This window comes from Sinohyriopsis cumingii, chromosome 2, assembly GCF_028554795.1.
Source record: "Sinohyriopsis cumingii isolate HCF-2022 chromosome 2, ASM2855479v2, whole genome shotgun sequence".
In the NCBI taxonomy this organism is placed as follows: Eukaryota; Metazoa; Mollusca; class Bivalvia; order Unionida; family Unionidae; genus Sinohyriopsis; species Sinohyriopsis cumingii.
Genome location: NC_142962.1, coordinates 83,743,193 through 83,758,690, shown reverse-complemented (window position 1 = coordinate 83,758,690; position 15,498 = coordinate 83,743,193). Strand labels below are relative to the sequence as shown.

At 35.7% G+C, this 15,498-nt stretch overlaps 1 protein-coding gene across 1 annotated transcript in view; it reads left to right on the top strand.

Moving 5' to 3' along the window:
• The window catches only part of LOC149805296 (uncharacterized), a 174,025-nt gene that overhangs the window by 86,015 nt on the left and 72,512 nt on the right, over positions 1–15,498 (top strand). Inside the window, exons 12-14 of the mRNA XM_089933924.1 lie at positions 7,215–7,386; positions 8,301–8,465; positions 14,276–14,455. Coding sequence (XP_089790050.1) covers positions 7,215–7,386; positions 8,301–8,465; positions 14,276–14,455 — 517 coding nt within the window. The remainder of the gene's footprint in view (positions 1–7,214; positions 7,387–8,300; positions 8,466–14,275; positions 14,456–15,498) is intronic.

The following is a 15,498-nucleotide window of genomic DNA, read 5'->3' as shown; positions in this document are numbered from 1 at the left end:
TCACACTTTAAACAATTGATTGATTAAGGAGTTGCTCAGACTCAACAAAATCAAAAGACAGTTGGCTTTTTGTTTGTAACCTTCAATGATTAGGTAATTAAAAGTATCTGTCTGAGGCTATTGTTAGTAGCACCTAGACCACAAGTTGTTCCTCAGATCCTTCCCACCCCATTATTGATACTTTGACATTTATGTTGGGGTGTAGGGTTAGAGTCAATTGTCTATCAAAAAGTTGGAATTTGCCACTTACCAGCAAGCCTAGCAAACTTAAATGATGTTGCATTGAATTATACTGGCATGAAATTGATGGAAACATAATTTATTTTCAGAGAAATTGCAAGTATTGTAATTGTTATGTCTCTGACCAGCTGACAGATGAGATGAAATTACAGCATTGATGATATTTGACCTGGTATAAGCCTCTTGCTGCAACATGGGGAAACTCAGAGTCATCAAGAATAGAGCATGTCTTCGGAGGTTTTGTTGTATCATGTGACTACCATGTTGACTTGTGCTCTCTGCTTGATGAATCTGGCTTTGTCACACACCTTAGAGTTTAACTGGATAATGATAAGTACAATCAAAATATGAAATGTTTCAACTTCAATTCACATAATATACCTTTGTATATATGATGCCTTGCTCATGAAACAAGAGGTTTAACTTGCATACTTGGAGTGATCACTGCTGATACACTTCAATGACTACAGAAGGCAGGATGAATTAGAATGGCCATTGTGTGGCTTTAAACCTAGCATCCTCCATTTCCTTGGTAACCAAAAGAGAATTTTCAATCCTATGGCAGCAATGTTGACATTCATGAACCCATTTTGAGTACACTCTAGATCTGCATAATCTCCTTCCACTTATAGAGTTTCTTGAGATGAATAGTACATTGCTCTCTTAAAGTTTTATATTTTAACCTCCATTCCTGAACTAGTTTCTCTGACACTTAGAACTTGTGCTATGTAGTGCAGCTGGATTTATTCCCCACAAAGTTTACTTTGAGTTTAAATATTCCATAATATGCATTACATTGACATTTATCCTTGATGAAGTTCAGCTGTCAATACTTGTGTAATTTAATGATATCTTAGAACTACATAGAAAGTGAGTACAGATTGAGTTTAAGGGTTTTATATGCATGATGTACAGTACATAACAAGATTTAATAAAGTGGCACACCTTGATAACCTTGACATTCACTTGCCAAAAGTGACCATTTATTAACGAGCATATAGTTTATTAACAAGTGGTCACTTTTGGCAAGTGAATTGATCCAAGACAGTTGTTAACTGTGCAATTAAATACCTGCAGTTTAGTATGTTAGAACTCAGCTGGTGGTTGCAGAACAGGTGACTAGCAGCAACCAGATCAAAGGAATGATCAGAAGCCAAAGCAGAATGGATATTGTCAGTTACAAGAATAATTAACACATTTACTCCAGATATTAGCAGGAGATAGCCAGAAAGTGTAAATCAGATGAAAAAAATAGTAATAATGGATTATGTTACCATATAAAAGAAACCATACTTACAATCAACAGTAAGTTCGTGATTATTTTCTTAAAATCATAAATTCATGTAGGCATTAGATTTTACAACACAGTATGTGTCAGTTTCTTATCATATATTTATAAACCTCACCCTTGATAACTCGGGCACAACATGGTTAAAAAGTACAAGGCACAGTACAAGCAATGGTGCGAGTTCCTAAAAGGACATCTGAAAATGTAAGGGGATTCCATCTTGGAGGACACTGACAATAAGAAGTTGCAGGAGGGGGATGTTAAATGGTTGAATACTCATTTCTAATTATGTTGGGAATATTTGTCAATAAAATGCTTTTTCAAATGAAATTGTTCCTTTGTCTGTATAAATGAAATGTATTTTCATGACAACCATCCTTTGAAAGAATGATAAAAATGTTACTTCAGGACATTTCAATACAATTAAAGGTGTATTTCTGGAAACATTGTGTATTATGTCACTTCTTTTTGCATTTAAGAGTTATTGTTGATTCCAAAGAAAACAAGTTTAATATCCCATACCTGTTGCTATTGCATAGGCAGTACTATTCTTGGAGGAAAATACACTACCAAATGATAAAAATTCTGTCCTCCCATTAGGATCTGCTAGACTCTTCGAAAACACTGGATAAGCCCTGTATGAGAACCACATACATCTCTGGCATGCTGGAAAGACTGTTATATTTTTATGGCCTCCTGTAAAGAAGATTAGTAGGTTTAACTAGCAAATTAGTAATCATCTTGTGTGCTACATTCTTCATGACCATCAGGATTATACCCTGATCAGAATTTTTTCCTGTTTGATTAATCTCTCTTGAAAGTTGTTTTGACATTTTGTATACATGAGGTATATCTGGGCAGTTTTGCTTTTTCCTTCATAGGGTGTTAGCTTTTCAATTTGGTTGTTTGAAATGTATTCAAATAACAATTCATCATTAGCTAAGGGTTGGTAATTTATTTTAATTTCACTATCCTTGTGTTTTGCAGTCAACACTCAAGTGCCCATATTTTTTTCCCCTTACCTATGCCGTGAATTGTGATAGGTTTATATGCAGTAAGCAGGTTGCCTACCACTTCTTCACTTCATCTGTTTTGCTTGGTTATTGAAATCAAGTTCTTTCACCATTTTAATTTTGGACAGCCTCCTTAATTTTTCTGCTATAATTAGCAATCATTAATTACCAGTTGTTTGCTAATTTGTAGTAGTCCCTTGCTGTTTTTAAACATGGTTAACATAAATATTGCTTTTTCTGTCCTAAAGCTTAGCATTGCTTGTTTTTTTAACATTTAATCTTAGTGAGACACCTAGGTTTGTTGACTTTTTGCTGAATAATGATGTAAGATGTCTTTTCACTGATTGATTACATTAGTGTAGACTTAGTCCATGCTTTACTGAATTAAGAGATTTTTGTATAACAGTCTTCTTTCGGCATCTTTATTTAAGGAGCAATGTCTAAGCATGGTGTGGGTAAATCTGGCCACAAGAAATCTCAAATAGCTCGAAGAAAACAACACATGCCCCACTTGCACATCTACACACTGTAAGAAGACAGTTGGCTTTCAAGTTTGTAGCTTTTTGTTTGATGAGATATGGGATCTCAGACAATGAAGATAGTCAATGAACCTACCAAGTGAAGAAGAAATTATCATCTTCAGTTTTCTGTGATCTCTTTTGCAGAGCCCCTTGGGTCTCAGAGCAAGGATACCCAAATCCTTGGAGACTCCTAGTTTTTGTGGTCCTTCTCCTGAGGGGAGGTATATATGGATGGTGAGTTAAATGCACTCTCCCAAGAGGGAGGAGCAGCACCAGCCACAGTCTGTGAGGGAAGAGAGTAAGTCACATCCTCCTGAGAGGCAGGAGGAGCACCCTCTCTTTACCAATAGGATAGAGAGCAAGTCATGCCCTTCCCATCAGGGAGGAACAGCACCCTTTCTTGTCCAAAAGGGGAAAGAGCAAGTTGTTGGAGATGATATCTAGTCCCCTTGAGTAGGGAGAGCTCAGATCTGGGGATAGATTTTCCTACAGAGCTGAGTCATATGTAGAGTCCTGGTGAGCAGATAGATAGCAAGTCACACCCTTCTCATTGGGGAGGAGACAGCATCCTCTCTTATCCAAAAGGGGAAAGAGCAATTTGTGCACCTGCATGAGGAGGGAGCAACACCCTCTACTGACCTACTGCTCATTATAACCCTTGGTACCTGCTTCTACCTACAATGTTCCTTCCTGACCTACTAAAACTACCACTATGAATGCTGAAGCACTGGAATCCTTAGAACACAAGTCTAGGTCATTAGTGACTGTAGTCTTGCATGCTGATGTCTTTTCAGCCTCCTCAGTTGACCTGCTGAAGAAGGAATCTCTGTTATCAATGGCTCTCTACTGTTTGTTGGAAGCAGTGACAGAAACCTCTGGGCATGCATTTTGATTATTCATGGCCTTTTCAGCCTAGCTTCTCCACATCTACAGAGATATGGCACTGGACACATCCAAGGTCTCACTAGGTCACTTCTATTCCTGGCTGCCAAGGAAAGGAGTAAGTCTTGTTAACTTATTGACCTTTCCTTCCTAAACAGATTTCTGCAAGAGAAGCCATTCAAGATGGAGACAAAAGCATCAGTCAGGAATGCCATAAGACCTGGTGGCTGGGCAGTCTCCACCCATCTTCATCATGTATACCTTCACATCGCTATCTCTCCTCCATACAAAAAAGTACCTCAGATTTTATTTGGATGGGGAGCCTATCCTCTGCACCAAGATCAGTTTCCAGGATCATGCTCGAACCTCACTATTACCCATTAGCAGATGTGTACGATTCAGGGTGGGACACATTTTTAGAGCCTGAGGGTCTTATTTTTCAGGGTTCATGGTCTCTGGAAAAATCTTTTTTCCATTTCAACATTTTGGAAATGTGGGCAGTGTTTTTAGGCCTTTAGGGGTGTGTCCAGCAGTTAGAGGTATATGTGTGATGGTCTCCAACATCAACATTAGTATACCTCAGGAGACAAAGTGGCACACATGCACCTTTTCTCTGTGTGGAGGTTTGGGACCTCCTTTGCTTGACAGCTCCAGAAGGAATATTCCTTCTATTGTGCTACATTCATGGCAGAAAGAACATTTTGGAGTACAGTCTGTGAAAGAAAGGGAACATTCTTATGGTATGGTCTCTCCACCAATCCATAGCAGATTCCCTTTTCTTTGGGAACTACCTTGATACCAAGCTGAACAACAAGCCCCCCAATATGTTTCCCCAATCCCTAACAAGAAGGCCTGGGCAGTATATGCCTTCAGACTGAAGTAGGAAGTCTGCAAAACCATGGCTTGTGCATGGCACAGAAACAGACTGAACTTGTCCAGTAAATGTGGACTCAAGGAGCTCTTAACCAGGAGTACCGGTACACTATGCATTCATTGTTCACTACATGTAGTACAAGTGGAAAGGTAAAAGACAATCCTGTGGCAAAAATTGGAGCATCTCCTTGCTGTCAATAGCTAGCAAAATCCTTGGCAGAATTCTGCTGAATCACCATGTACATCTCATTGATCAAGGGCTCCTGCCTGAGAATCATTGTGGCTTCAGGAAAGGATGAGTGACCATGGACATGCTGTTAGCATCTCGTTAATTCCAGGAGAAATGCCAGAAACAGAATTCCAATATGTACATGACATTTGTTGGCCTGACAATTAGGAATAATTTATAACTAAATCATAAATGATGAAAAGTGGATGCTGGGCTCTGATTTTGTTTGATAATGGAATTTAGGGACAACACCTTTTTTTCTTCCCATGACAGTTGAGGGCATATATAGTACTACAAGGTACTCTTGTCCATCTGTCCATCCATCCCTCTATCATACCTTGATTGAATTCGTGTTTATGTCATTCTAATAACTGTGTATGTACATGCATGAGTGGTGATGATATATGAAAATACTAAGTGACTACCCCAGCTTGTGTTGTTTGGGAGTGTATTTAATTCTTCAAAGGAAGCAGGTATTTTCTTTTCTTCATTCAAATTTGAATTTTCAGTTATTTCAATAGGCTTGTACGGGTTTTTCTCAAATGTTAAATGTCAGTTATTTTGGTCATATGCACGACTCCTCTTGGTATGACAAAACCCACATTTTGAGTTTCAAATCAATAAATGCATACACAGCACTGATAGTTTCACAAGAAAAACCCCAGCAGAATCTAATTTAGATTATTTATGGTTAATACTGATAGTAAGGCTGTATTGAAAAAGCTTTTTTTTATAGTAATGATAACAATAATAGTAATCATAATGTGCACTTAGTGCATGGCCTAATCTTTAAAGATCTAAGCACTTTGCAATATTAGATAACACATTAAACATATATAATGACACGATTACAAAAATAAATACCATAAAATTTCAAAAGAAAATTAAGATGGTAGGTTTGTTTGGATGTCATGCATTAGTTGGGTTCCATTTATCATATGGAGCTTTCTCTTAGTAGCAAACAGAGGTGAAGGCTTAGGGACTGATATGGTGAGATGGCATATGATGAAGAGGTCGTCTGATGAAAGTATGTGGGACACCAGTGAAGACTAGAATATTATCATCAGGTCTATGAAGAATCCAATCTAAAATGTGACCATGTTTATTGGTGGGTTGGCTAACTGACTTTTTGAGGTTGAAAATGTGAATAGAATCTAGGAATTTGGATGTGTATTGATTTTCAGGATGGTCAAAGTGAAAATTGAAATCTTCAAGAATAATCATGTTGCCACCTATCAAATTTCCATACTCTAGGAGTTTAGGAAACTGCTTCAAACTGAGCAATTCAGTCAGCTTGTTTTTTCAACTAGGAGGAGGGTGGTATGTGCAGAAATAAATGGACGGACCTTTGTTCCATTGTAAGTGAGGTTTGGACCAGTTCATATGATGTGTGTTAGAAGCTGAAACTTTTAGTGTAGTTAAGAATTATGGAGTTCTTTGTGATGACAGCAATTCTGCCTTGTCAGGATTTAAGTAAAGATGAATGCAAGTTGTCAAGTCTAGTTCACAATGTAGTGGCAAGCACCAAGGATTTGTTATTTCATGTAATTAATGAGGGTCCATCATAACATAAACAGGTCAACTGGCAAGTATAATGTAATGATGTCAGGTTCAAAACAAAAGAAAAGACAGTTGTAGTACTAGAATAGCAACAGTCAAGTCAATGAGCATCAGGTTATCTTATTTGTAAATGATATTAATAGATAATATTATGTCAGTGTTTACCAATTGAAAGTTCAATTGAGATTTTATATTAGCCGAAAGCTAACTCTCCATGGCTCTCTCACTCTTTCATATTAAACCCTGGCCTTAGCATTACAGTATTGAAAATAATAATAGACTGTGATTAAATACAAAAGCTTGGTTATTTCATAAGTTAGTCTTTATTTTAATTGTGAATTTTACTTTTGTTACCCCCAGGACTTTTAATATGTTACACAATTTAGACATTGTGAAATTCTACATAATATATGATGTTGACTATGTCTAAATATATTTTTAATTTGTTATGGATAGCCTGAGGTGGACAGATGTTGTATTATTATAATAATGCCATATCTGTAAATAAGTATGATTCATGAGCTATTTCTCCATCGCAAAGATGTACATGCATTCAATCTTTCTTTGTGATATTATGTTGAACTTTTAACTAATGTGTTTATTTACAGGTATGAAACTGCAAGATCAATAGTGGATAAATTATTTGGACCAAAGTGTCACAAAGATTTTCCACGAAACATCCGCACTGGTGGTGGTGGCTGCAGTAAGGATGGTTCTTTTCCTGGTCTTGACCAATATGAGCATGATGGAATTGATGTTGAGATACAGGAAGGAAAGGATGTAAGTCCATTCAATTACTGTCATCTTTGTTGGTTTGGCCCTAATTGTAGTTATTTTCAGTTTGTCTCTCAGACTAAAATCATTGAGTTTTCAGTGAGCTGCAATCACAACTATTTTAGTTATTCAAAAAAAGGTCTTTTCTTTTACCAATCAAGTTTATTTTACCAAATAAGTTTACATATTACTTTTGTTTGTCTGAATTTGCTTACAACAGAAGCTATGATCAGTAAAAACAACTATGGAATCACTGTAGCAAGTTCTAGACATCACTATAAACTGTCACACTGCAGACATTGCAGCGATATAACTGAAAATTATCTTCATCGTAGATATGATTGTGTCTTAAAGTTAGTGTAATTATAATTTTATTAAGAATTGAATGAAGCCTTTGTGGAAAATAATTTGAAATATAACCAAGTTCACTCAGAAGAGTGAATAAGTAAGTAAAGTATTAACTGAAATTGAGGAGAGCAGTGCTGGTGTTTCATTGATGCTATGAATAAACTTTATTAAAAAAAAAACAACAAAGCAACAACAATGACTGTCTGAAATTAGTGGCAATATTTACTTGCTACTTCATTGCTATTGTATTGGTTCTTAAATATCAGCAAATCAGATGATATAAAGGTAAACTAATCCTGACTTATACATAGTCCAAGTGTGCAAACAGGGACCCAGAAATTGCATTAACTTTGCAAAAAAAGATGGCATATTACATAATTTAGCAATAATTTTAAAGTGTAGGTCAGTCAGATGCCATTTATATGGACCATCAAGTATTTAATTAAGGATCCTTTGGATTTATAGAAAATCAAATGTTCCTGTATCATTATCATCTGTAATGGCAACCATGAAAAAAATCCTGTCATCATTGTATGAACTGAGATGCTTTATACTGTATTTTCATCTTACAGGTAGTTGCTCCATTTCCTGGAATAGCTATCTTGTCAGAGAAACCAAATGAGATAAAGATTATAAAGACTCAAGACCTGGGTGATGGCAGTGTCATTGTTTTGACAAATGTTGCCCCCATTGATGGAATTCAGGACCCAAATGATGCCTCCTACACAGAGTTTCGTGTAAGTGATGTTGTGCTGCATTCAGTGAGTGCAGAAATTAATCAATACTATTTATTTATACATGCAAATTGGTTTTCATGAAGACTGCTAATATTTTTAAACTGAAAAAACCTGATGTTAAAATAATGATAGAAATTGTTTCTTAAAATATTAATAGCAGCTATGCTTTTAGAGAATTTGATATCAAGATATTTGGGGATTTCATAGGCACACTAGCTGAATCATAATTTATGAAATATAGGTATCTGCTACAGTAGCTGTGGAAGCAGCAATGGCATTATTGTCACCTAAAATGTTACAATGTTGTTATAGTTTTTCAGAGTCAAATATCTTCAACATCACTTGCTGTATTCAGTTGAAACTGGGTTAGTGTTATTTCAGTTCTAAAGTTTATTGCTGACTGCTAGGAGATCAGGTCTTGCAAGCATAAACTGGAAGCTTGTTGGGTCATCATGGAATTATGTGATATACTAAAGTTAATCCTCCTGAACAAACCAGTAGTAGCCTACCAGAGACCAAAAACCTCAAAGACATCCTAGTCAGGGCAAAACTAACGTCAATCACTAACCAAGCTAAGACCTCCCTGGTAAATTTGGCCCCTATGAAAGAGACCAGCACATTTTCTAGCACAGCAATTATTGAAAAACTGGACATAAATGGTCCAAACAGAATGTGCAAAACAGAGAATGTAATTTATCTCATCACATGTAAGATATGTAGGCTTCAGAATGTCAGAAATACTGAAAAGTTAGGATCAATCTTCACAGATCTGATTGGATGACAAAGAAGCTGCACAGAAGTCCAGTTGCAGAACACTTCTCTTCCCATGGCCACAAATTCAGTGATGTAACACTTACTGCAATTGCTCACAACTGCAAGTGGAGTTATAAAAGCAGGGAAAAAAGGAATCTTACTGGATTTGCAGCCTTAAAACATTGAAACCAAACAGCTTAAACCATAAAGACTAAAAAGAGAAGCCACACACAAATAAAATAGTCTTTTTTCAGCTGGCACATTTTCATTTAAATTCTTTCAATTTATTTGTTAGACAACCAATAGCCTACAATTACTACTAAATAAATGAAATATCCAGGATATAATTTGCAGTTACACAAATGTACATTAAAAACAGATGGTGATATGGTTCATCGATTTCTAGGTCAATATAAAATATATAGTAGTGTGACGGTGCCTTAATCTAATTAGCTTTGAAATATAACTTAACAGTAAAAGTAATCAGATATTCCACACAGGATTAGAACTGATATACACCAAGAGCTGGTTTATGTTATATGTTCACTAGGGTTTAAGTTCTAAGGGAAAAATACTTTCAAGGCAGTCTTTTCTCACCTTCCTAACTGTATTGATGTCTTGTATTTAATAAACAGTATAGAAAGACTTCTGTAGTTATTCTTTAATAACAAATAACATTACATGGTGGCAGCTGTAAAAACACAAGATGGAAATTATCAGAGTTGAAATGGCTTCATTTCAATTTACGAATCTGGAAAAATTTGACTTTTTGAGATCTGAGACTTTGGAAAAGTGGTTTCAGTGCTCTGAATGCTTTTGTCAAGCATCTGGACTTAATGAAAAAGAGAAAGTAATTCAAGTAAGTACCTTTATTGATTCCATGGGATGTTAGGCTGATGACTTTTGTCTTTGTTCAACCTGACAGAGGAAGATCAAAAGAAGTGGAAGCCCATGACAGATAGATTTGTGCGATATTTCATTCCAAACAGGAATGTAATTTTTGAAAGGGCAAAATTTAATCAAAGGAAACAGGAGGAGTGAGATACAGTGGACAGTTTTGTTACAGCTATCTATGTACTAGCAGATAATTGTAATTTCGGGCCACTACATGATGAAATGATGAGAGATCGACTTGTAGTTGGACTATGACATCCAAAACTGTCAGAAAAATTGCAGTCAGATGCAAATCTAACTCTGAAATCTGCCATTAGTCAAGCTCAACAAAATGAGGCAATAAAAAAGCAACAGTCAATTGTATGAGCAACTAGAGAATGAATGACTGTAAAAGATCTAGTAAAATCATCTTTGCTGAAACATGAGAAGCAGAAACATAAAATCCCAAAAGTTCAACAGAGTAATGTCAGCAGAAAAGGATACATGAAATGTGGAAACAAAATTGATCATTCTCATGACCAATGTCCAGCAAAAGAAGTAGAATGCCACAAGTGTAAGATAAAGGAGACACTATTTAAAATGCTGTCTGTCAAAATCAGTAGTTTGCACAATAGAATCGAGAGCAGAACCTGGATTTCTAGGGACTATCAGCACAAAAAAGGGTCAGCCATTGATAAAGCATGTGAGATTGAACAACGCTTCACTTTTATTCAAGATTGATACCGGAGCTGATGTGACTAATTCCTTAGAGGGATTTATGAAAGATCAGAGACCAAAAACTGTCAAAGTCTGATTGAAAACTGTAATGACCTGGAATCTCTGAACTTAAAGTGCTTGGAAAATTTACATGTGAACTGGAATCAGACAATGCATTCAGTGTACAAAACATATTTGTTGTAAAGGGACTGAATCAGGCACTCTTGGGAAGGCCTGTGATTCAGACTCTCAAGATTATTGAACAGGTAAATATATCCTCAGTAAATGCCTCAGATCAAAACTCACAAAATGCAAGCAAAATTTACGATAAATCCATAAATTTATATAGGGATTATTGCAAGAAATTCACAAATTTCTTTAAAGGCCATGGGAAAACAAAATGGTTCTGTAAGATAACTCTGGACAAAAATGCGAAACCTTATGCCTTATCTACCCCAAGAAAGGTTCCTATCCCTTTATTGAATAAAGTTCAAGAGGAGTTTGATAGAATGGAAAATATGCGTGTTATTTCAAAGGTAGATAATCCCACTGAGTAGCGCATGGAAATGGTAGATGTTCTGAAACCAAGCGGTACAGTAAGAATTTGCAAGGACCTAACTAAACTGAAGAGAGAACCACTCACTACCATCAGCTGAAGAGTCCCTTGCAAAACTAGCACGTGCAAAATTTTCACCAAACTTGATGCAAACTCAAGCTTTTGGCAGATAAACCTGTCAGATTCTACATTCATGCCACCTTACAACTTTCATTACTCCCTTTGGTAGGTTTTATTTTAATTGCCTTCCATTCAAAATAAGTTCTGTGCCTCAAGTTTTTTAGAAAAGGATGTCAGAAACTCTAGAATGACATTGAGGAACACTCTGTCACATGAACAATTTTCTTGTTTTTGGGGAAATGCAGAAACAGCATGACGAAAGACTAGAAATGGTCATGAAATCAATTCAAATGGCCGGCATCACTTTGAACGCTGAAAAGTGTGAAATTTTTAGATCATCCATTAGGTTTCTTGGGCATGCTGTTAATGAAAATGGTTGCCAACCTAATCCAGAAAAAGTGAAAGCAAAGCTGAAATGGAAACACCAAACTGCTTAACAGAAGATATACGACAATTTCTCAGTATGGAAAAAAAAGCTTGGTAAAGTTAGTTCAAATTTGGCAGAAAAATCAAAACCATTACGTGAGCTTTTGAAAGATAAAAACTTGTGGACTTGGGGTCCAGATCAAGAACAAGCTTTTAGAGATATCAAGCAAGAAATGATATCTTCATCACTTTAGCACATTATGATCCAAAGAGAGAAACAGGTGTATCTGCATATGCATCTTCATTTGGACTGTGCTAAGGCAGAAGCATGGTAGTACTCTGAGACCGGTGGCATTCACATCACAAGGTATGTCAGAAACTGAGCAACGCTATGCTCAAATAGAAAAAGAGGCCCTTGCAATCACTTGGGCATGTGCACACTTCAGTAGCTATTTAAGTAGGTCACAATTCAAACTTGAAACTGACCATAAGCCATTAGTACCACTAATGAGTACAAAAATCATGGGAGATTTACCACAATGCCTTAGAATGCATTTGATAAGATTCAGCTTTAGTATAATTGATATTGCATGAAAAAATCTATTAATTGCTGATGTTCTATCCTGAGCACCTTTAAGTTTTCACTCTGAGAGTGACAGAGAACTTCAGGCCAAAAATAATGCTTATGTTTGATTATGTAGTTAGTAATTTGCCTACATGAAAGACTCAACTTGAACAACTAAAATCTGAATATTGAAATGATTCATTTTGCAAATAACTTGCCATCTGCTATTGATGGAAAACTTCAATCCTACTCGGAGATAGATGTGAATTCAAAATGGTCTCTTAATGAAAGATACGTGCCTGGTCATACCAGAATCACTTCAAAAAGAAATCCTAGAGAGAATTCGTGATGGTCAGCAAGGCATAGTTAAATGCCGAGAACATGCCAAAACATCAATTTGGTGGAAAGGACTAAGTACACAGCTAGAACACTCGGTAAAATCTTGGAAAAATTGCATAAAAAAAACTAAAGAGATCAAGCTAAACCAATGATACCAAATGAATTTCCAAGTCATTCTTGGCAAAGAGCCACATCAGACTTGTTTGAACTGAATGGTCAAACATATTTCTTGGTGACTGATTATTTTTTTTACGATACATCGAAATAGCAAAATTGCAAGGCACAGGTTCAAAAGCAATTGTCAATCATCTCAAATCAATCTGTGTGCAAGACAATATACCAAAAGTATTAGTTTCAGATAATGTTTTGCAATACACATCCGCAGTACTTAAAGAATTTGCGACAAATTATGGATTCAGGCATATTACAAGTAGTCCAAAATATTCACAGAGCAATGGTCTTGCTGAAAGAGCTGTTCAAACAATTAAAAGAATGCTTAAAAAAGCAAACAATCCTTACATAGTTCTTTTGACATATCATGCAACACCGTTACCAAATGGAGACAACCCTGCCGAATTACTGATGGGAAGAAAATTACAAACTACTTTGCCAATGGCACCAGAAAACTTACAGCTGAAATATCCAGATTTTATGAAACTGAAGAAATTGGAAAACTATCAAAAGCAAACTCAAAAGAGAAATTATGATTGTTGACATTGTGCCCAAAATATGAAAAAACTTCAGGTAGGGAATAAAGTATGGATTAAAGATTATTTTTCTTCAGGTATTGTTAAATCTGAGGCATCTACACCTTGTTCATACATTGTAGTTACTGATGAGGGAGAGATATGTCATAATAGGAGAAATTTAATTCCCATGCCTGCCACATCATTGGAGCCTCTCAGTGTGACTGTTTCAAAGCCTGTTACATTGTCTGACTCAGATAAAAGCAAAGCAGTTCCAACCAGTCAAAACAGATACTTTAGATGTTCAGGAAGATTGTCAAAACCACCTGAGTGACTGAACTTGTAAAAATTAAGCTGAGGTAGCTTGTTTAGAAATGCGGTCATCAGATCATGTTTCATTTCAATGTTAACATACTCTGGAGGGGAGATCTAGTGTAAGCCTTAATCTAATTAACTTTGAAATATTGCTTGACAGTAAAAGTAATCAGACATTCCACACTGGACTAGAAATGATATACACCAACAGCTGGTTTATGTTATATATTCACTAGAGTTTATGTTCCATGGAAAAAAATACTTTCAAGGTAGTCTTTTCTCCCCTTCCTAACTATCCTGATGCCTTGTATTTAATAAATAGTATAGAACGCCTTGTGGCTTGTTTGAGAGAAAGTGTGAGAGAGAATGATGCATATGGATGTATTAAATCTTTCCTTGTACAATTCACTATTTTTAGGTGTGCATCTTAAAAACTCATTTATTTTACTGGTCTTTGAGTAGATTTGCATTAAGTTTGTGATTTCTTCATAGTTACTATATCATGCATTATGTTATTCAGGTTGGTAAAGGGGACAAGATAGGAAAAGCAACAAAGTCACCCTGTACTGGAATGAACCACATCCATTTTGCAATTCTGAGAGATGGAGGAGCTGTTGACCCTACCAACTTCCTTGAGTCAAAACTTGTAGAACCACCAGTGTGGGTACAGGAATGTGATGACATAAAGTTTGTATTGACGGTAGGTCAGTCATTTGACACAATATTATCAAGTATTTTTTTAATTTATAAAAGATCCAAAAACTGACAATATAAAAACTGGCCTTCAGTGAGGACTTGGCAGGATTCAGAAGCTAAAAATACTAAACACTAATATTAGAATGATTTCTATTACTGCTGAATTAGTTTAGTGATCATGCAAGGGTTAGTGGCTTCCCATTATGTTTTCTCCAACACATTAATAACATTAAAGTTAGATCTGAGCACTAACGAATATGCTTTTTAAGTTGGCAGAACTCTCTGTGCAATTGTAATAATTGTTTAAAACTTTGGATTGTTATTTAAAATAGGAAGGACAGTTAAATGTGGAACGATTTAATGACAGATTTGGAAATTCAAAATACTCATTATAAAACAGCAATACACAAAGATGGTTTGAGAAAACCCCAGATGCATCATGGTTAAAGAATATGTCTCAAGACCATCTGGTAAAGACTTAATGCTATTTCTTATAATGTAAGTTTTAGCTTTTGCTACAGAGAAAAAAAGCTATGATTGATGTCTCCAAAAATGTTCAGGGGAATTTGACCCAGCTTGACAGAATGCATCTTTAGAGTCCTTTCAGATTTGAGACAAAAATTCTACCATCACATATAGCAGCTGTTACTAAAAAAAACAAAAAAATCCCCTTCAGTGATTTGTTTTTCTTAAAAACCACTGATTAGAAATGAATGGAGTTTGATATAAAGCTACCAGGCATACATATGCTTAAAATTTGTAAAAAATGCAGATGTCTTGTCAAATTAGTCTGCTATTACTAAAACTAAAATAAAATTTGATCAACAATCTATTGTGAAAGACAGATGTAGAAAATTTAACCAGAAAGCATTCTGGCATGAATAATGATAATACTACTAATAATAAAACAGTAGACTCTCAGTTACTGAAAATCTTATTACTTTAACACCTGGTATCATCTGCACTATTTTTCTGGTCCTGGCTAAATTTGTTCTGTTTTTATCTTTCTTAAAACTGCTGTCTGAACATCTATTATTCAAGTACACC